General features: G+C 43.1%; 1 protein-coding gene across 6 annotated transcripts in view; it reads left to right on the forward strand.

Moving 5' to 3' along the window:
- The window catches only part of PABPC1L (poly(A) binding protein cytoplasmic 1 like), a 63,782-nt gene extending 41,397 nt beyond the window's left edge, over positions 1-22,385 (forward strand). For 3 of the 6 annotated variants that reach the window (XM_056548501.1, XM_056548502.1, XM_056548503.1), the window contains exons 9-15: positions 1,452-1,547; positions 3,503-3,766; positions 5,352-5,439; positions 10,603-10,736; positions 15,130-15,226; positions 19,928-20,058; positions 22,291-22,385. In XM_056548501.1, the coding sequence (XP_056404476.1) occupies positions 1,452-1,547; positions 3,503-3,766; positions 5,352-5,439; positions 10,603-10,736; positions 15,130-15,226; positions 19,928-20,058; positions 22,291-22,356 (876 nt within the window). In that variant the 3' untranslated portion in view covers positions 22,357-22,385. Of the gene's footprint in view, positions 1-1,451; positions 1,548-3,502; positions 3,767-5,351; positions 5,440-9,353; positions 9,477-10,602; positions 10,737-15,129; positions 15,227-19,927; positions 20,061-22,290 lie in introns of those variants that run through there. The other 3 variants (XM_056548507.1, XM_056548504.1, XM_056548505.1) reach the window with 3 other exon arrangements.
- The last annotated feature ends 920 nt before the right edge of the window (positions 22,386-23,305 follow it).

The following is a 23,305-nucleotide window of genomic DNA, read 5'->3' on the forward strand; positions in this document are numbered from 1 at the left end:
GATCTGCTTTCATAAACGTGATGCCATGCCCCCTCGTAAGGTCACACCTAGGGCTGGGCGGTATACCGGTTCATACCGAATTATTTGGGCTGCACGATATGAATTTTCCCCCATTCCGCAATCCCGGTTGGGCCCCTCCCCCTCGGGAATGTATTATCAGCCTAGGGCAGCGCTGTCCCCACATGTAAGAAGCTCTGGCCGGCTTCTTACATGACAGTGAACTCAGCCTATCACTGGCCGGGGCGGGACATCGCTCCGGCCGGTGATAGGCTGACGGCTGTCCTACGTTCCAGTCCTCAGCGTGCGGCCGACGTAGGTGAGTTACAGTTAATTTTCTGTATCTTTTGCAGCCCGGGCATAGGTGTACAGCAGTGGTCTCCAACCTGCGGACCTCCAGCTGTTGCAAAACTACAACTCCCAGCATGCCCGGACAGCCGTTGGCTGTCCGGGCATGCTGGGAGTTGTAGTTTTGCAACAACTGGAGATCCGCAGGTTGGAGACCACTGGCGTACAGTGAGTTCCCGCGCCGGCGGCCCCCAACATAGAGGAGGAGGTCAGTGCTTGCGGGTGACATATGTGAGTAGTACCCCGCTGGGCTGATCATTAATTGGGGGGAGCAGAACAGTGCTTGCGGGTCACATGATATGGGGGGGGGGGTGAAAATAGTTATATACTGTGGAACCGGCGTAAGTAAAAAAAAATAAATAAAAAAAAAAAAAAAAAAAAAAAAAACCGTGATACACATATTTGGCCATACCGCCCAGCCCTAGTCACACCACGCCCCCTCGTAAGGTCACGTCACCCCTTCTCCATTCATGTCTATGGCAGGGGCGAGTCCCATAGACATGAATGGAGAGGGCGTGATGTCACGACCACTGCTGCAGGAGCCCAGCGTTTGTTTAGAATGCCGGGTGCTGCGGGAGATCATGATCAGACATCTTATCCCCCATCGTTTGGATAGGGGATAACATGTCTAGCGGCGGAATACCCCTTTAATCCCAGTAGGTTGGAAAGTGTATAAAGTGAAGGACACCCAGGTGGTCAGACTCATAGATGTCCTGTTATGATCTCTCCTACCTAGTGGATATTACTTGTGTTGGTGTCTGTATGGCTCAGATGTTTTCATCAATGTGTGTTTTAAGTAGAGATGAGCGAATTTACAGTAAATTTGATTCGTCACGAACTTCTCCGCTCGGCAGTTGATTACTTTTCCTGCATAAATGAGTTCAGCTTTCAGGTGCTCCGATGGGCTGGAAAAGGTGGATACAGTCCTAGGAGACTCTTTCCTAGGAATGTATCCACATTTTCCAGCCCACCGGAAAGCTGAACTCATTTACGCAGGAAAAGTCATCAACTGCCGAGCCGAAAAGTTCGTGACGAATCGAATTTACTGTAAGTTCGCTCATCTCTAGTTTTAAGTAGTCTACAATCTGTGTAATATTCTCTTACAGGGTGTGAATTTATATGTAAAAAACCTGGACGATGGAATTGATGATGAACGGCTAAGAAAGGAGTTTTCTCCATATGGGACCATAACCAGTGCAAAGGTATTATAGTATCAGAATGACAAATACCTCAAGATAAAGCTTTATTATGCATGCAATATTTCGAGTACTTCACCACCACAAAAAAATCTTCTTTTTAGATTCATGCAACGCAGGAATTTTCTTTTTACTTATAAATCCATTTTTGTGGAATATTGAAAACACATTAATTCCTTAGACCTGGTCCGCAGGAGAGAAATAAAATGTTCACATATCAGAATACTTGTGGCTATCCGGAGGTACTAGAGGTGGCTCTAGACTTAGGCCCTCACTGACGCACTTAATTCAAGGGGTACTCCGGTGGAAAAAAAAACATTTTTAAATCAACTGGTGCCAGATTTGTAAATTACTTCTATTTAAAAAATCTTAATCCTTTCTGTACTTGTCAGCTGCTGTATGCTCCACAGTAAGTTGTGTAGTTCTTTTCTGTGTGACCACAGTGCTCTCTGCTGACACCTCTGTCCGTATCAGGAACTGTTCAGAGTACAAGCAAAACCCCATAGCAAACTTCTCCAGCTCTGGACAGTTCCTGATACGGACAGAGGTGTCAGCAGAGAGCACTGTTGTCAGACAGAAAGGAGTATACAGCAGCTAAGTACTGAAAAGATTAATTAATTTTACAAATCTGTTTAACTTTCGGGCATAAGTTGATTTTTTTCCCCCCACAGACGTACCCCTATAAGATATGCCCCCAGTAAGTAGGGAAGCCCCCGGTAGGTAGGTAGAGAATACTCCCCTTTTAGGTAGAAGCCCCTGGTGGTCAGGTAGGTAAAGAACAGTCTATTGCAATGTTCCTCAAGACCTCCAACAGGTCATGTTTTCAGGATTTCCTTACACGTGGTGATGCCTGATTCCCCTACCATAATTATATCCCCTAGGAAAGACTAAGGAAATCCTGAAAACATGACCTGTTTTTGGGGTTCTTAATAGACCAGTGTTTCTTGGGCCCGGTCCTTAGGTGACCCTATTAAGTAGTTTCCTCCAGTCCCCTCCAAAAAGGCTGGTATGGATCACGCACATCTGCGTTATCACCGTATAGGAATGTGTTCTCTTAGGCCGGGTACATAGTTGAGAAGCTCTGGACAGAAAACTTCAGTCCGAAGCTTCCAAGCGCGACCAGTGCTGACTGAATTAGTCGCCGCTAGGACTGCGCCGACATTGTCGTGCCCATAGACTGCAGTGCCTGCACAGCAGAAATCCACCAGGACATTGAACAAGTTTAATGTTCTGGCAGAATTTTTTGAGTGGATAGGAATCTGCTGCACCCGAATTTCCGAGTGAAATTTCAAAACGAAATTCTGTTTGGAAATTCCGTTGTGTGAACCCGGCTTTACACTCTCCGATGCTGATGGATGCAGTAAAGCAATGTGTGCTGTGTGGTGTATGTTCTTTTACAACAGCAGCCTGTGGATGACTTATCTCCCTTTATGCCTGTACAGTGAGACATGTCACAACCTTAGAGTTTGGGAGAAAACAATATTAAGCCAGGATAAACAGAGGTGTCCAGCTCCCAAACGAAAAAAAAAAGGTTACGTCCAAACTTTAATAATCCATTTTAAAAAGGAAAAAACACCCAGTGTGAGTAAACATCCCTTATGCCGATGTGTTTCGGACCCTTAGGTCCTTAGTCATGACTAAGGACCTAATGGTCCGAAACGCGTCGATGTAAGGGGTTTTTACTCAACTGGGTGTTTTTTCTTTGAGCCTTTTAAAAATGTTTTATTAAAGTTTGGACTTTTAACCGTTGGACACCTCTTTGTTTATCCTGGCTTATCATATACCGAAGAGACTGATCTGTTTCATCCTTTCTTCATACTCTAACAACGGGTGCTCAGAGACTGAATTGCTACAAGCGGCGAGCTGGCTAAACCTTCTCTTTCTTTGACTTTAGAAAACAATATTGTCAAGTATGTTTTGCAGTAAATGATTTCTTTAACCGCTGGATATATTCATTTTAGGTCATGACGGATGGAGGACACAGCAAAGGGTTTGGTTTTGTGTGTTTCTCCTCACCAGAAGAGGCCACCAAAGCAGTCACAGAGATGAATGGACGGATAGTGAGCACAAAGCCTCTGTATGTAGCACTTGCACAACGAAAGGAGGAAAGGAAGGCAATTCTCACCAACCAATACATGCAGAGATTAGCTACAATGAGAACTCTGCCCGCTCATATGCTGGGAGGATTCCAACAACAAAGCTACTTCTTACCTGCTGTGCCACAGGTAAGGTTTTCATTGCTCTCTTGTTATGGATAATACAGTGGTCCCTCAAGTTACAATATTAATCGGTTCCAGGGCGACCATTGTATGTTGAAACCATTGTATGTTGAGACCATAACGCTATGGAAACCTGGTAATTGGTTCTGAGGCCACCAAAATGTCATCCAAAAATAGGGAAAAGTGAGGATTAAACAAAAATAAGTAGAAAACTAATATAGATAAAGCAAATCCTTACATATAAAAGTAATAAAGATCTGCTGGAAACTGTAATCACTGTCTATATAGAGGACAGGAGCTTCTTCAGGGTCCAGTACAGTACATACAATGTCCTAAAAAAGTAACATGGAGCCGCCCTCAGGTGGAGCAGCTATCCCTGGCACAGGTAAATAGTAGTATAGAACATGTAGTACCTCCATGTTACTGGAGGGGGCACTACCAAATAGCCAGTGAGTGCATGCACTTCAGTAATACAGGTGTTTTACCAGTAAAATGCCCGTTCTGATTGGTCAGTTCCTCCAGTTGTGACGTGTTTCATAGATCTGGACTGTCTGTAGCATTGTTTGTTTGAGTCTGGTTTCAAGTTGCAATGGTCCAGAAAAGACCATTGTATGTTATAACTATTGTATGTTGAGGCCATTGTAAGTTGAGGGACCACTGTATATGTAAAATGAACATCATTCTTCTAAAATGGATGTTACATCTTTTATTACACCCTGTGTGGCCATCCCCTTTTGGCGCAGAGAGAATATGATGCAATGCTTACGTAAAGTAGTCTGCTAACCAATTAGAATGCTTACACAATGTGCTACGCCCTACTCAAGGATATATCTTGTGTACACAATATAATAAATCAGAGAGAACCATCTTGACCTAGTGTGTCAGCGTGAGTTTTTTTTCTCTCCGTGCACGATCTAATTTGGCTCAGGACATCAACCTAGAGTGGTCACTTGGAAAGCATCCAAAACACTCGTATATTTCTAGAATAGTTATAAGGGACTTGGGGGGGATTGTTAATGTGTCCTCAAGGAGATTGCCAAAATTGCCTATGGAGACTTGTGGGCCCCTGGGGAAAACAATATGCTAAGTGATACGTGGAGTGAGAATGGAGAAGGAAGCACTCACCCGTCTCAGCTTGCTTGAAGAAATTTATTCATAAACAGCCTAAAAATGTACAGCGGGTAGAAGCAGAGGAGCGGCCTCACAGCAACAGACTGTTTCCTGCGCCCAAGTGCACTTCCTCGGGCTGCCGATCGCGTGGGTCTTGTAGCTCGGACCCCCACAATCTCTGTGCAGCACCCAGCGTTCATTTGGAACTCTGGGCATCGGCGGCGGGAGTAGTGACGTCACAGCCACGCCCCCTCATGATGTCGCGCCACTCCCCATTATTGCGAGTCCATGGAAGGGGGCCATGCCCCCTCCCATAGGCTTGCATTGAGGTGGTGTGACGTCAAGAGGGGGCGTGGCAAAAGTCATCCTTCTTAGTTTGACCTGTGTAGGGTATGATGGCGCTATGCCTGCCTAACCTAACAACCACGTGTGTTGTCATAGAAATGCTTATACATGGTTTTTGTTTTTTCTTTATCTGAAGCCACCAAACAGAGCCTATTATAATCCAAGCCCTGTGGCGCCTGTACGTCCAACGCCTCACTGGACTACCCAGCAGGCCAGGCCTCCACGTAAGTGAAAAAGATCATAGAAAATACATTTATAGAAGATATTTGGAATCATTTGGTTGATTCGTTCACACAATTACTGTTGTCTTCTCCCATGAAGCTTCAGCGTTCAAGACCTTCTCCCTGGATACACTTAAATTGGTATTCCCATCTACAAAAGTTATCCCCCTATTCACAGGATAGGAATTAGCGAGCTGATCAGAGGGGCCTGAAAACTGAGACCCCCCCCCCCCATGATCATCAATCTTGAGAACAAAGGGAAATGGTACCCCTAGTTAAAGGGGTACTCCTGTGGAAAACTTTTTTTTTTTTTTTTTTTTTTAATCAACTGGTGCCAGAAAGTTAAACAGATTTGTAAATTACTTCTATTAAAAAAAATCCTTAATCCTTCCAGAACTTTTTAGGGGCTGTATACTACAGAGGAAATGCTTTTCATTTTGGATTTCTCTTCTGTCACGACCACAGTGCTCTCTGCCGACATCTGTCCATTTTAAGAACTGTCCAGAGCAGGAGAAAATGCCCATAGCAAAGATATGCTGCTCTGGACAGTTCCTAAAATGGACAGCAGAGGTCAGCAGAGAGCAGTGTGCTTGTGATAGAAGAGAAATCCAAAAGGAAAATAATTTCCTCTGTAGTATACAGCAGCTGATAAGTACTGGAAGTATTAAGATTTTTTTTAATAGAAGTAATTTACAAATCTGTTTAACTTTCTGGCACCAGTTGATTTAAAAATAAAAATAAAAAAATACCCCTTTAAATGAAGCGCACTCTGCTAGCACTCCATGCATTCTCTGAGGGGCTTCCGATCATTGCTGACCTCAGTACGTAGCATCTTATGAGATTTTATAATGGAATTGGGTTAATAGCCTGTAATATCAATAGATCCTAATAAGTTATATAGAAAAAGGTTGTCATTAGAGATGAGCGAACTTACAGTAAATTCGATTCGTCACGAACTTCTCGGCTCGGCAGTTGATGACTTATCCTGCGTAGATTAGTTCAGCCTTCAGGTGCTCCGGTGGGCTGGAAAAGGTGGATACAGTCCTAGGAAAGAGTGATCGAGATACACACTATAGACCAGTGGTCTTCAACCTGCGGACCTCCAGATGTTGCAAAACTACAACTCCCTGCATGCCCGGACAGCCGTTGGCTGTCCGGGCACGCTGGGAGTTGTAGTTTTGCAACATCTGGAGGTCCGCAGGTTGAAGACCACTGCTATAGACTTACATTGCGAGCGTGTCTTGATCACATGACACAGAGCTGGGAGAGAACATGTTAGGTGCAACTTTCTTCCAGCTTGTTTCCCTTAGGGCCTATTCACACGGAAGAATTTCCGCATGCGGATTCCGCCTCAAATTAAAGGGGTATTCCAGGCAAAAACTTTTTTTTATATATATCAACTGGCTCCGGAAAGTTAAACAGATTTGTAAATTACTTCTATTAAAAAATCTTCATCCTTCCAATAGTTATTAGCTTCTGAAGTTTTCTGTCTTAACTGCTCAATGATGATGTCACGTCCCGGGAGCTGTGCATGATGGGAAAATATCCCCATAGGAGCTGGACAGCTCCCGGGACGTGAGTCATCAGAGAGCAGTTAGACAGAAATCAGCAACTCAACTTCAGAAGCTAATAACTATTGGAAGGATTAAGATTTTTTTAATAGAAGTAATTTACAAATCTGTTTAACTTTCCGGGGCCAGTTGATATATATATAAAAAAAAGTTTTGGCCTGGAATACCCCTTTAAAGCCCAATAGACTTCTATGGGATTCCACACTGCCATTCACACTTTTTTCCACATGCGGATTCCACACAAGCCAGAAACCACCCAAATGAATGCTGAAGCGGAATTGGTGCGGATGTGCGGAAATCCTGCCGTGTGAATAGTCCCTTATCAGTTCAGGTATGAACACTCCTACCCCTTGCTGATCCAAACTTTTGACTTGTCGCTAGGACATGGCAGGAGTTTTTCAGAAAGACAGTGGCCATTTAAGGACTTGTTGGAAATCTTCCATGCCACATGTATATACCACGTTCAGATCAAACAGTCTGTGTGACTATATATGATCTAAGTCACATGGATATTTTTTACAATTTGGATAGATAAAAATAGGTAGTCTACGATTTTTTTTTTTTTTTTTTAATATATTTTTTTTTTTAACCCTCAAATAAAAATACTAGCACAAACCCACCTAACAGTCACACATCAACTACTTTTGGTCTCTTAACCCTATAGGCACACCATGGTATATACATTTTGAAAATTTGATTTTAATAAGATGGTGTCTAATAAAAAAGGTGAAAAAAAACTTTCCTGTCAGCAGAAAAGAGTCTTAAAGGGGTACTCCGCCCCTAGACATCTTACCCCCTCTCCAATGGATAAGATGTCTGATCGTGGGGGTCCTGCCGCTGGGGACGCCTGTGATCTTGGCTGAGGCACTCCAGACATCTTGTGTCGGATTACTGGCAATGCGGGGTGGAGGCTCGCAACGTCACGGCCACGCCCCCTCAGTGCAAGTCTATGGGAGTCAATATTAGAAGTAGAGCAGGAAAAAACCCTCAGGTATGGCACTGCAGACTCTTGTAGACAGATGAGGCGGTAATAAGAAAGCAGACAGATGAGGCGGTAATAGGAAAGTCCTCAGCAGGACATTTTATTAAAAAAACAATAAAATGGACAAGATTTCGCGTTTCGGGAGGATCCCTCCCTTCCTCAGATCAGGATCGTGATCTGGGGAAGGGAGGGATCCTCCCGAAATGCGTAATCTTGTCCATTTTATTGTTTTTTTTAATAAAATGTCCTGCTGAGGAATTTCCTATTACCGCCTCATCTGTTTACTTTCCTATTACCGCCTCATCTGTCTGCAAGAGTCTGCAGCGCCATACCTGAGGGTTTTTTCCTGCTCTACTTCTAAAATTGACTCCCAGGACGACTTGTTTCCTCCTGCAACCCATCGGCATAGCAGCGACTCGCACTACAGTACCCCGATTATATCGTGGGTGATATGCTTTTTTGCATAGATCTCAAGGTGAGCGGCCATCTATAAGCCCCGTGGGGTTGCCCCCCCACCCGATCTATTGAGGGTAAATACACGAGGCGCCGTCCGTCGGTCCTTTCTTTTCTTTCTCTACAAAGTCTATGGGAGGGGGCGTCACGCCCCCTCCGATATACTTGCCTTGAGGGGGCATGGTCGTGATGTCACGAGCCTCCGGTGCTCCAGCGCTGCACCCGACTCTCTAAACGAACGCTGGGTACAGCAGGGGGATTGTTAGGATCCTCAGCGGCGGGACCCCCGCAATCAGACATCTTATCGATAGGGGATAAGATGTCTAGGGGTGGAGTACCCCTTTAAAAGAGTTATTCCCTGTCCACAGGATAGGGGAAATAACTGATCAGTGGGAGTCTGTCACTGCTCCATTAACTCCATGTTCAGGACTTCCCAACATATCAGACGTGCTCGGCTATGTTCCCAAATCCCATAGAGAATTAATGGAGCTGTTCTCCAGCATACGCTCTGCTGCTTCATTCACTTGAGGGACAATTGACCTTATTTCTGATTATTGGGGTTCCCAGTGGTTGTACCCCCTGCCAATCAGCTAGTTATCCTATGGATAAGGGATAACTTTTAATCTTGAGATTCCCTTTTAAGATTATTTTTCTTAATTTGTATTTTGCCCCAGCGGCTTTCACTGCGCAATTACATTATTCCAAATGGTTCAGCTTTACCTCCCGCCATGTTGTTTTTGGTTTTGCTGTGAATATTCTGCAGTAGGTACCTGGGAAATCTCAACAAATTGCGATTTAGAATGTCACATATCTTACTATAGTGTACTGGTAGGGTTTTTTCTTTTTTCGACAACTTTTTTTTTTTTTTTTTTTAATTACATTTGATGTGTTTATCCTGCATGTGACTGCAGAGTATCATCAACCTCCACCTATAATGCGGGCAGTGCCTCCAAGACGTGCTGCTTCTAACATAAGTACAATGAAGCAAGCTTCAACACAGGTGCCAAGGGTTGGTCCTCAGACCCAAAGAGTTGGTATGTTTCCTCTGCACTTCTCCAAGTTCCAAGAGGTTCCTGTTCTGGATGGGGAGCACCGCACCTACTCACCTGGGATGTCTGCATTAACATAGCCGGAATGGGGGTGACAACTTAAACAAACATCTCCAATTGTTTCTGCACCATCTGCACTTACTTAAGGGGACCTGTGGCCATCACAAAAAAAATTGAGACTTTACTAATCTGTTTACAGTTTCTACAGTTCAGGAATCTGTCAGATGGGCGTGAACTTAATTTAAAAAATGGGATTGACTATCATTTGATGGGTGGGATTGTATAGTCAGGGGGTGTGAATGTTGTACATTGAGGGGCATGTATGCTTATACACCCCCCCTAACTGTAATCCCTCCCACCCATCACTCCCATTGTTGAAGGAAATCGGTCATCAGTTTCACCGGCACCAACCTGTCGGTACAGACAGGTAGTGCAGGTGACACCGATGACAACCATTCATACCTGTTCCCGTTCTGTGCTCTGGTTCTCCCACAATCTTCTGCTGTATCTTCCATTTCAGGGCCGACGAAGCATGGGCGGAGCTTCGTGACGTTACCGCTGCCGTTTTCTTCTGGGTCTCACTGCTGGCAAACAGCAGTTGTAACGTCACTAAGCTCCACCCATGCTCCAAGTCAGCCCAGGCACAGAAGATACAGCTGAAGATTGTGGGAGAACAAGAGCATGGAACGGGACCAGGGACCAGGTAAGTATCATTGTCATCAGTGTCACCTTTCTGTACCGACAGGTTAGTGCAAGTGAAACTGATGACAAATTATCTTTAAAATTAATTTCACGCCCGTCTGATTTGTCAGTTAAACTAAAACCCCTCATATTTCAGGAATGGGAGGGTGTACAAAGAAACTGTGAAATGGAGTGTGATCAGAGCTCCTTAAGATATTTAATGATAATGCGATCTCATTTCTGGTGGTGTTGGCCACAGGTCCTCTTTAACTCGTTTTGTTTGCATGCTTTATTTCATTATACTTTTTGATCACCATTCCTTTACACTGATGAAGCAGTTTTGTCATTTTGGTTGAGTTTTATCTGCCTCTACACTGTATTTTTCCTTCGTAATAAACATTTAAGGTATTATTTTTTGCTTTCTGGACAGCAAATATAGGCACCCAGACGGCTGGTGCTCGGGCCCAGCTTAACCCATCGGCTATGCGCCCAGTGACACAGTACAAATATTCTAACTCTGTGCGGAATGTGCAGCAAGTTGTGAACAACGTGCACTTACAGCAGGTACTCACTGTGGTGTACTTTTTTTGAGCCTTCATATTTTGGCTGTCTTAGCTGATGTCCAGGGCTCTGTATTGTATTGTCAATCAAGGAGGGGCTGGGAAGTGAGGGCAAGTGAGAAACCATGCCGGCTGTGGCACTTAATATGCTTAACTCCGCCTCCTTGACACTTGGCTATGGATATAAAAGGTGATTTTATAAGTTTGGTCACAACCATCAGCTCCAGGAAAGGTACAGTTTGCTTTTATACCCTAGCAGCTATACAATAGTGTCTGCAGCTCTCCGCACCAAATACAGCTGACCGTTTCTCGTGTAGCATCTATTCACAGTATCCTGCGCTTATTTGATGTGCCGGATTTGAAGCTGTGTTTAGTCAATTGGTTTACATTGAAATCTGTAGCAAAATCTGCTTCTTCAAATCCTGCGCATCACCCTAAATGCACCTACATCAAAGTATTAATGTGTCAAACCTATATTAGTAGGGAAATCTAACTATTAGCAAGAACCTAAAGGGCATTTTAACCCCTTCCTGATTATTTCTTGGTACTTGATGTTTATGGTCTAGCAAGCAAGCCCAGGAACTGTGCTTCTTCATACACTGTGGGTACCGGCTGTGAGTGCCGATCACGCTGATGTTTTCCATTAACCCTTTAGTTGCTATGATTAATGCTGATAGCGTCATATAAAGTATAGTTTAAAAAGTACCTGTCACCAAATAAACTGTTCTAAACTAACTCAGGCTATGTTCCCTAACTACTCCTAACACCCCTTCACCCCTTTCAGAGCTTTAAAAAGCTGTCTACACCAAAAAGAGATACCAGTATACTAAATGAATTCAAAAATAGTGAGTAAACTTATTCATGTGAATTACATAAAAACATCATACATAAAATACAAGGTACTATACAGATGAAAGCTACAGAAAGAAGGTAGTAATACTAAATCCACAATGGTGAACAGAAAGGGCGGCAGGAATACAGTACATAAATATCAAATTGCAACATGCCCATAAATAAAGAATGAAAGATACATAGACTAAATGTATAAGGCTGATATACATCATCAATGGGGCTTTAAATAAAGTGCAAACAGCCAATTGTATTGCACATAGCCCTAATAGATCAGTCAACAGCACTACGCAGTAGTTAAAAAGAGAGCATGAAGAGCAGCATAAAAAGTCAAATACATGCCATACACCAATAAGGGAGATCACTACCTGTACCCCAACGTGCATTTCGCGTATGGGCTTCGTCAGGGGGCGCCCCCTGACGAAGCCCATGCGCGAAACGCGCGTTGGGGTACAGGTAGTGATCTCCCTTATTGGTGTATGGCAGGTATTTGACTTTTTATGCTGCTCTTCATGCTCTCTTTTTAACTACTGTGTAATGCTGTTGACTGATCTCCTATTAGGGCTATGTGCAATACAATTGGCTGTTTGCACTTTATTTAACCCCTTAAGGACTTGGGGTTTTTCAGTTTTTGCACTTTCCTTTTTTCCTCCTTACCTTTTAAAAATCATAACCCTTTCAATTTTCCACCTAAAAATCCATATTATGGCTTATTTTTTGCGTCGCCAATTCTACTCTGCAGTGACATTAGTCATTTTACCCAAAAATGCACGGCGAAACGGGAAACAAAATCATTGTGCGACAAAATCGAAGAAAAAAACGCCATTTTGTAACTTTTGGGGGCTTCTGTTTCTACGCAGTGCATATTTCGGTAAAAATTACACCTTATCATTATTCTGTAGGTCCATACGGTTAAAATGATATCCTACTTATATAGGTTTGATTTTGTCGCACTTCTGGAAAAAATCATAACTACATGCAGGAAAATTTTTATGTTTAAAAATGTCATCTTCTGACCCCTATAACTTTTTTATTTTTCCATGTACAGGGCGGTATGAGGACTCAATTTTTGCGCCGTGATCTGAAGTTTTTAACGGTATGATTTTTGTTTTGATCGGAGTTTTTGATCACTTTTTATTCATTTTTAATGGTATAAAAAGTGACCAAAATTTTTTTTTCTGGACTTTTGAATTTTTTGGCGCGTACGCCATTGACCGTGCGGTTTAATTAACGATATATTTTTATAGTTCGGACATTTACGCACGCGGCTATACCACATGTTTATTTTTTTTACACTGTTTTATTTTTTTTATGGGAAAAGGGGGGTGATTCAAACTTTTATTAGGGAAGGGGTTAAATGACCTTTATTAACACTTTTTTTCCACATTTTTTTGCAGTGTTATAGGTCCCATAGGGACCTATAACACTGCACACACTGATCTTCTACACAGATCACAGGCGTGTATTAACACGCCTGTGATCAGTGTTATCAGCGCTTGACTGCTCCTGCCTTGATCTAATGCACGGAGCAGTCATTCGCCGATCGGACACAGAGGAGGCAGGAAAGGGCCCTCCCGGTGTCCTGTAAGCTGTTCGGGACGCCGCGATTTCACCGCGGCGGTCCCGAACAGCCCGACTGAGCAGCCGGGTCAATTTCACTTTCACTTTAGAAGCGGCTGTCAGCTTTGACCGCCGCTTCTAAAGGGTTAATACAGCACATCGCCGCGATCGGCGATGTGTGGCATTAGCCGCGGGTCCTGGCCGTTGATGAGCGCCGGGACCGACGCGATATGATGCGGGATCGTGGCGCGATCCCACTTCATATCGCGGGAGCCGGCGCTGGACGTAAATATACGTCCTGCGTCGTTAAGGGGTTAAAGCCCCATTGATGATGTATATCAGCCTTATGCATTTAGTCTATGTATCTTTCATTATTTATGGGCATGTTGCAATTTGATATTTATGTACTGTATTCCTGCCGCCCTTTATTGTTCACCATTGTGGATTCAGTATTACTACCTTCTTTCTGTAGCTTTCATCTGTATAGTACCCTGTATTTTATGTATGATGTTTTTATGTTATTCACATGAATAAAGTTTACTCACTATTTTTGAATTCATTTAGTATACTGGTATCTCTTTTTTGGTGCAGATAAGTTATTATAGGATCCAGTTAACGCAATTGCCTGTTAGCCAATTGTGTTTGTTTAGTGACAGCGACTTTAAAAAGCTGTGCATCATATCTTTCTTCATGCTCACAATTTCCCAGCAGGCATGACATCATTGAAGCCTGCTAGGGGACCACTTCTGCCCTCACATGGTTGCAGTGCTGTGATGAATAGAAGACCTGAGGCTCTGTGCATGTTTCAGTCTGCAGATTTCAGTGAGGCTCTCCTTCAGCTGTCAGTCTGTGCAGCATTCTGTCAGAATCTGTGGAGCTTTCACTTTCTGTGCAGATGTCAATCATGCTCAGTGCAGAGAAGCACTTCCTGAGTTTGAATTCCTGCCAGGCCAGGAGGAAACCAAACTCACTGTATTAATTGTGGCAGGGAACAGTACAGAGCCACCTGGTGGCTGTTTTTTAGATTACATTTTAAACATGTTTATGTTGATAATTTTAAAAGCAAGTGAATGTGAAAGTGTCTGCTAATTACAACAAGGAACACTATATTAAAAGTTTTATTTGGTGAGAGGTACTCTTTAAGGTGCCTGTAGATTCAGAGGACTCATTGGACCTCCCCCTGCTATGGCGTAATATTGAAAGCAATCAGATGATTGCATATGATAGGCCATCACACCCGTGATCTTGGCTGTGGCACCCCAGACATACGGTGCAAGGAGTGAACTTTGCTCCGTGCCGGATGACTGGTGATGCGGGGCTAAGGCTCGTGACGTCACGCCCCCTGAAAGAATAAACATGTTTGGGGTCTGGAGTGAATGGTGCTACAGAATCTCATTAAGAACAACGGGAGGCTGCTGAACCGTATTTTTCAAGCGGAATTCCGCTCGTAAAATACGTAGTGTGAATGAGCCCTTAGAATTATTGGGCCAGATTTACACATTAGATAGAAGTAGGTTGATGGTTGAACGATCAAGAGCTTTGTAGACAGAGCCGTACACATTTTAGTCCATGTTGGCCATTACACTTGTTTATATTGCCCATACATGATCAATGACGCTGACCAAAGGACAAATGACATTTCTGAGAATATTTTGGGAACGTTTTAGAAACATTTGATCATGAAATATTGATAATGGCCAAAAGGACTTTCTGAACGAAGACTTCCATCAGTCAGCTAATTGTTTTGGTTAAAATGGTCATTTGTCATCAACTTCATTGTGTATGGGCACCTTAAAAATTTCAGATTTATCAGTGTATCATGCTGGTCGACATCTGGTGCATTTTTAGACTGTCCAGTCTAAGTTTAGACCAACTATTAATAGGCCAGAGTTTGCACCGAATTCTGGCAAATTTTTTTGGCGCACAAGTCATGTTTACCATTCTTGGTGAATTTGCGATGTTAAATCTACCTGGTTTTCTCCTCATAGGTAGTCATGGAACCGGCCGTACTAATGCAAGGACAGGAACCTCTCACTGCGTCCATGTTAGCAGCCGCCCCACCACAAGAGCAAAAACAAATGCTAGGTACTTGTCATCGTATCTTAAGTGATTCATGCCCGTGGTTTGTGTATTGTGGGGGATTATTTTAAAGTTTGACACAGTTCTTATATATAAAGTTTATCGAACTCAGGATGTTTGGTAACATAATGTCTACAGTGGCACTTTGCTCCTTACTCTGCGGTAAAGGCGATGTGTTCTGAAGCCAAGATCTTAAATGCTAAAGTGCTGTGGGAGACATTAAAGAGGTACTCCGGTGAAAACCTTCTTTCTTTTAAATCAACTGGTAGAAGTAATTTACAAATATGTTTAACTTTCTGCCATTAAAAAATCTTAATCCTTCCAGTACTGTTGAATGCTACAGAGGAAATTCCTTTCTTTTTGGAACCCTGATGACATCACGAGCACAGTGCTCTCTGCTGACATCTCTGTCCATTTTAGCAACCATGCATAGCAGATGTATGCTAAGGGCAGCATGGTGGCTCAGTGGTTAGCACTGCTGCCTTGCAGTGCTGGGGACTTGGGTTCAAATCCCACTAAGGACAACAATAAATAAAGTGTTATTATTATTATAATAACGTCAGCAGAGAGAACTGTGCTCGTGATGTCATCAGAGAGCATTCCAAAAGGAAAAGAATTTCCTCTCTAGTATTCAGCAGCTAATAAGTACAGGAAGGATTAAGATTTTTTTTAAAGAAGTAATTTACAAATATGTTTAACTTTCTGCCACCAGTTGATTTAAAAGAAAAAAAGGTTTTCACCGGAGTACCCCTTTAAGCATCGGCTAGTTTGTTTGGGTTTCTCCACTTTTTATTTACAGTAGGAAATACATTTTTCTTATATACCCTGTTCCAAATTATTATGCAAATTCTATTTAAGTGTCGCAAAGATTGAACATTTTGTTTTTCCGTTTAACTCATGGATGGCATTGTCTCTTTTGATCACTGAAAACAATCTCGGACACCTGTGATAATTAGATTGCCAGGTGAGCCCAATATAAGGAAAAACTACTAAAAGTGGGTGTTCCACATTATTAAAGGAGTACTCTGGAGCGCTGGTACTTTGAAAAAAGTTTACCTCATCTGACAGCTCTTTCAAGGACCTTTCCAACGAATACCTCATTTGTCAAATTTGGCCCAGCCATTCTCTTGTAATTGCCACCTGTAGCAGTAAGCAGCCACGTCATAAGGACTACATTTCCCATGACTCCCTGCACCAGCTTCCTGTTAGCTGCTGCTCTCTCCCTCTCCTCTCCCCCCCCCCCCCCCAGGAAATTATAATAAATTATAATAAAGTTCCTTCCCTCCTTCCATGTGCTCACTAGCGCAGTGTTTCCCAACTAGGGTGCCTCCAGCTGTTGCAAAACTACAACTCCCAGCATGCCCGGACAGCCAAAGGCTGTCCGGGCATGCTGGGAGTTGTAGTTTCACAACAGCTGGAGGCACCCTGGTTGGGAAACATTGCACTAGCGGTGTCACAAGAATGCCTACCATCACCGCTAGCAGGGTTGCGCGCGGCTAACGTAGTACTGCGCAGGCGTAGCACTAGGGCTAACGTAGGCAGCGATAGGAGCTTATCATTAGCCCTACGCTATTTGCATAGTACTGCGCATGCGCAGAATAAATTTACTTTGGGGGAGTAGCAGACTCCGGGCTGGGAGGCCGGCACAGCCCGCAGTGACTCATGGGAGCGATGAGTCACCGGGCTAAGATGGCGCCGGTGCTGAAGAAACAGCGATCGAGCGTCATAGATTGAAGAAAAAGGAGCCAGCTTCCGTTAGAAGGAGAAATGCGGGAGAAGACCAGGAAAAAAGCGATATGGATAAAGGTAAGTAATTTACAGTGTTATATAACTTTGCTTTAGGGTTAGTTTACCATAAAAAAAAAAAAACTAGCATCGGAGTACTCCTTTAAGCAGACACCATTTTCAAGCAAAATACTGACATCTTGCAAACAAATTCAAGCAGAAACTGTCCAAAAACTAGCAAGTTCAATGGATACAAGACTTGTGAAGCTGCTAACAAGTAAGGGGTCCTATGTTACAATGTAACGTGACCTATTAAAATGTTTAAAAAGTTAAAATGTTAAAAGTTTGATTGAAATAGCTTTTGATTTCAGTAAATGCTGCAAACACAACAAATGACAATTTTCAGTTCTTTACAACCTATAAAGTGTTTGGAATCTTACTGTGCGTAATAATTTGGAACGGTGCATTGTAAGTTTTTTATGTTTAAAAAAAAAAATACTGTTATCATTAGGAGGTTTGTTCAATAAAATTTTAATTGTACTCTTAATTAGAGATGAGCGAACTTACAGTAAATTCGATTCGTCACGAACTTCTCTGCTCGGCAGTTGATGACTTATCCTGCGTAAATTAGTTCAGCTTTCCGGTGGGCTGGAAAAGGTGGATAAAGTCCTAGGAAAGAATCTCCTAGGACTGTATCCACCTTTTCCAGCCCACGGGAGCACCTGAAAGCTGAACTAATTTATGCAGGATAAGTCATCAACTGCCGAGCCGAGAAGTTCGTGACGAATCGAATTTACTGTAAGTTCGCTCATCTCTACTCTTAATAGTTGATAACATGAGAATTATGCTGAATGTTATTTACATCAATTATTTAGGTAAATGAGAAAAATATAATTTGCATAATAATTTGGAACAAGGTGTACATGTATTTAAAATTCTGCTACATAACCTTTGTTCTCTGGGAGCAGACCCTTTAGAAAATAATAGTATAGCCCACAGGTAGTTCATGGATTTTTTTTTTTTTTTTCATCTATTTAAACTGTTAACTTTATTAAAAGGGTTGTCTAGTAAAAAGCAACTAATTCACTATGCACAGGATTGGGGGGGGGGGGGGGGGGGTCTGACCTCGGAGACCCTCAGTGATCTTCAGAACTGGTCCCAGGGACAGCTGCAGACGTCACATCATCCATTAATTTCTATGGGAGCGCCATCTACAGCATGCGCTCTCTCTGAGCTGGGGCCCTGTTCTGGAGATCCCAGTGGTCGGATCCTCCACGATCAGACACTTATCCCCTATTCTGTTGATACGTTGTTTTTCACTGGACAATCCTGTAACATGACGATGACAATGTCACCAAGACACAGACTGTGGTGAACACAACCTCAGTCAAGTTTTAGAACTGATTATATAATAGTGATTCCACCATTATTTTTATTAACCGGTTGCCATCTAAGGACGAGCCGGCTCGTCCTGACACGGTAAGCGGTGTATGGCGCAGGCTCCTGACTCAAGCCTGTGCCATACCAAACGGCCTGTAGCTGGGGGCCAGCGATAATGAGACGGCTATTAACCCTTTAGATCGCCGCTTTCAAAGTTTAAACCATCCCACCAGTGGGGTGGATCGCCCCCAGAACCCCCCCCCGCAGCGCGATGGCACGGGGGCGGGGGGGGGTGGGGGGAGTTGGGGGCGGGTGGTCGATCCACTGTGGAGGTAGCCAGAGGGCTTACCTCTCCTGCTGCGGCTGTCCCAGCTCTGTGATTGATAGAGCCTGGCTGTACCAGGCTTTATCAATAAGGCGCAGAGCACACAGATCAATGTGGTTCTATGGAATCACATTGATCTGTATGAGGAATCTACTGATTCCTCCTAAGAGTCCCCTAAGGGGACCAAAAGTGTAAATAAAATAAATAAAAAAAGAAAAATAGATAAAAACGTTAAATAAGTACAAAAAAAACCACCCATTAACCCCTTCCATATTAAGTTTGAATCACGCCCTTTATCCAAATTCCAACATAATAAAAATAAACATGTGGTATCGCCGCGTGCATAAATGTCCAAACTATAAAAATAGTGTTAATTAAACCACAGTCAATGGCGTACACATAAAAAAAATTCCAATGTCCAAAATTGTGTGTTTTTAGTCACTTGGTATACCCTAGAAAATTGTATAAAAAGCGATCAAAAAAGTCCCATCAAAACAAAAATGGTATTGATAAAGCCTTCAGATCATGGCGCAAAAAATTAGCTCTCATACCGCCCCATATATGTTAAAATAGAAAAGTTATAGGGGTCAGAAGATCAATTTAGACATACTCATTTTGGTGCATGTAGTTATAATTTTTTTTTAGTTAAATAAAATATAACCTATAAAAATTACGTATTCTTTTAACTGTATGGACCTACAGAACAAAGAATCGGAAGCCCCCAAAAATGACAAAATGGCGCTTTTTTTTTTTTCAAATTTTGCCCCCACAAATATTTTTTTTTCTGGTTTCACCGTAAATTTTGTGGTGAAATGATTGAGATCATTATAAAGTACAATTGGTGGCGCAAAAAAAAAGCCCTCATGTGAGTCTGTGCAAAATTTAAAGCATTTAGGATTTTTAGACGGTGAAAAGGAAAAAAACGAAAGTGCAAAAATGGAAAAACCCTGCGTCCTAAGTCAGTATAGTAAACCTGCATGGTCACATGACGAGTGTGTGGGATCACATGACTGACCCCATGTTTAGTTCTATTTTGTTGTCCCATTACACAGGACTTATTGGTGGGCTATACCATTCTACTGTGCAGACTGGGTACAGTTTTAGTATATGGAGCAGAATTTTTTGTGTATTATAAAACGATTTCTTATTTTGTAAACAAATAAATGAAAAATATATATTTAATTTAATATTTCTTTTACAATCTGTGCATGGGAACATGACACACTAGCATGGGTGTTCTTATTGCATTACAGTATTAACTCTGGAATTATTTACAGGTGAAAGGATTTATCCTCTAATACACAGTATGCACGCAGCACTTGCTGGGAAAATAACTGGTATGCTGCTGGAAATAGACAACTCAGAGCTGTTACATATGCTGGAATCTCCGGAGTCCCTTCATTCAAAGGTATTTTAATGCTAGGCTTGATGATCGTTCTATTAGAGAACTCGTACTTAAAGGGGTACTCCGCCCCTAGACATCTTATCCCCTATCCAAAGGATAGGGGATAAGATGTTAGATCGCCACGGTGCCGCTGCGGCACCCCACCATCATTACAGCACAGAGCTAGTTCGCTCTGTGCGTATTGACGGGTGATACAGGGGCCGGAGCAGCGTGATGTCATGGCTCCGCCCCTCATGACATCACGGCCCGTTCCCTTAATGCAAGTCTATGGCAGGGGGCGTGACGACCGCCACGCCCCCTCCCATAGACTTGTATTGACGGGGCGGGCTGAGACGTTACGAGGGGCGGAGCCGTGACGTAACGATGCTCCGGCCCCTGTATTGCCCGTCATTACGTGCAGAGCGATCTCGCTCTGCACAGTAATGATAGCGGGGTGCTGCAGCAGCGATCCCCGGGGTCCCCAGCAGCGGGACCCCGGCGATCTGACATCTTATCCCCTATCCTTTGGATAGGGGATAAGATGTCTAGGGGCGGAGTACCCCTTTAAAGGGGTACTCCACTGGCCAGCGTTCGGAAGTAAATGTTCCGAACGCTGTTTTCGCGCTGTGGGGTGCCATGCCTCTTGTGACAACACGGCCACGCCCCCTCAATGCAAGTCTATGGAAGGGGGCGTGACGACCGTCCATGTCACAAGCTGCTCTCAGGTGTGTGTAGCAAAATGAGGGAGAAAGCTTTAGCTGATGTCACGCCTGCTGGGGCAAGGCCCCTTCCCAGGCTGTGGAGCTCATTGAGACTAAGCAGAAGATACAGAACAATATCAAGGTAGCAAACTAAAAAATTGTAAAAATATAGGCGGTTTGATCAGGTGTTGGGGGGGAGGGGCGGCATTTGATACGTGAGAATTTGATAAAAATTTTTATATTTCAGTTCAATACATAGTTTTCTATGTAGAACAGGAAGATGTCCAGCGCAGATAGTTGGTAACGGAATGCTTTATTAGGAAACTTCAGCACATAGGTGACAGACAAGAGTGACGCGTTTCGGCCCTGAAGTCGGGCCTTAGTCATACTAAGGCCTGACTTCAGGGCCGAAACGCGTCACTCTGGTCTTTGTCACCTATGTGCTGAAGTTTCCTAATAAAGCATTCCGTTACCATCTACCTGCACTGGACATCTTCCTGTTCTACATACCTGCATTGTAGGCTTTGCCCACGCCAGTCCGGGCACTGCGGGCTAGGGGAGGGAGCTGAACATTTTCATAGTTTTCTATGGTTTTACTAGTTGCACAAAATTTTGCAACTTTTTTGTTGCGCAAAAATGTGCCATTTTTTTACAACCAAAAAGTGTAAAGCCAACGATAACTTCCCATAAATAAGTACCGTATATACTTGAGTATAAGCCGAGTTTTTCAGCACGATTTTTCGTGCTGAAAACGCCCCCCCTCGGCTTATACTCGAGTGAACTCTCCGCCTGTCAATCCCTTCTCAGTGGTCTTCAACCTGCGGACCTCCAGATGTTGCAAAACTACAACTCCCAGCATGCCCGGACAGCCATTGGCTGTCCGGGCATGCTGGGTGTTGTAGTTTTGAAACCTCTGAAGGTCCGCAGGTTGAAGACCACTGATGAAGGGATTGACAGGCGGTGATGATGAAGGTGGGGGTGGGGATAATGACGGGGTCGGGATGATGAAAGGGGGGGGGGGGAGATGATGAATTTCCCATCCTAGGCTTATAGTCGAGTCAATAACTTTTCCTGGGTTTTTGGGGTAAAATTAGGGGCCTCTGCTTATATTCGGGTCGGCTTATACTCGAGTATATATGGTAAAAATGTTGGCATATAATTTGTGTATACAGATGTAATGAGTAGAGATAAGCGAACTTACAGTAAATTCGATTCGTCACGAACTTCTCGGCTCGGCAGTTGATGACTTATCCTGCGTAAATTAGTTCAGCTTTCAGGTGCTCCCGTGGGCTGGAAAAGGTGGATACAGTCCTAGAAGACTCTTTCCTAGGACTATATCCACCTTTTCCAGCCCACGGGAGCACCTGAAAGCTGAACTCATTTATGCAGGATAAGTCATCAACTGCTGAGCCGAGAAGTTCGTGACGAATCGAATTTACTGTAAGTTCGCTCATCTCTAGTAATGAGCAGACTTGTCAGACCTCTGACTCCTACATAGTGTCAGGTGAAGCAAGGTTTACTTTTTTTCTTTTTGCTAAAATACATTTTCTTATAGGTTGAGGAAGCAGTCGCCGTCCTGCAAGCGCATCATGCTAAGGACACTACCCATAAAAACAACTAACCATCCCTCATGCGAAATGCTGCTGCCCATCGAAGATTTATGGACCTGTAACTATATTACACTTTGTATCAGGTGCACAATGGAAGGACATTGGCTGTAGGAAGGACATTCAGATTTTGTTTGTGTGAGTAGATATAGTATTATAGAATTTAAAATAAATTACATTCCCGGGAATGAATGACAGCTGTATATAGAACATTTGTTTTTCTTTTATTATTTTTGTTTTCTGGTTTCATTTTTTTTTCTGCATTAAACAAAAACTTGCAAAAGCAAACCTGTTTTATGTTTCTTTCTGGTCCATTACCTCTGGTCCTGATACCAGCGCTTTTGGTAGTATTAACCCCTTAACGACAACGGACGTAAATGTACGTCATGGTGCCCTGATACTTAACACACCATGACGCACATTTTCGCGGTGCTCGCGGCAGGTCCCGGCTGCTATCAGCAGCCAGGGACCCGCCGGTAATGGAGGACATCGAATGTGAAAAATGAAAATTCCCTCCCCCAATAAAAAAGTAAAACATCCGTTTTCCCCATTTTTTTACCCGCCGAAAAGCGTAAAAAAAAAAATACACATTTGGTATCGCCGCATGCGTAAAAGTCTGAACTATTAAAATATATTAATTATCCCATATGGTGAACGTAAAATTTTTTTTTTTTTTTTTTTTAAAGTCCAAAATTGCTGCTTTTTTGGGCACATTTCAGTCCAAATTTTTTTTTATAAAAGTAAAACCTAAGCAAAAGTGGTACTGATAAAAACTAGAGATCTTGGCGCAAAAAATGAGCCCTCATACCGCCCCATATACGGAAAAAATGAGAAAGTTATAGGTGGTCAAAATAGGGCAATTTCAAACATACTAATTTTGTTAAAATGGTTTGCGATTTTTTTGTAAGCGGTACAATTATAGAAAAGCGCATAACATGGGTATCATTTTAATCGTATTGACCC

This window comes from Hyla sarda, chromosome 12 (genome assembly GCF_029499605.1).
Source record: "Hyla sarda isolate aHylSar1 chromosome 12, aHylSar1.hap1, whole genome shotgun sequence".
Taxonomy (NCBI): domain Eukaryota; kingdom Metazoa; phylum Chordata; class Amphibia; order Anura; family Hylidae; genus Hyla; species Hyla sarda.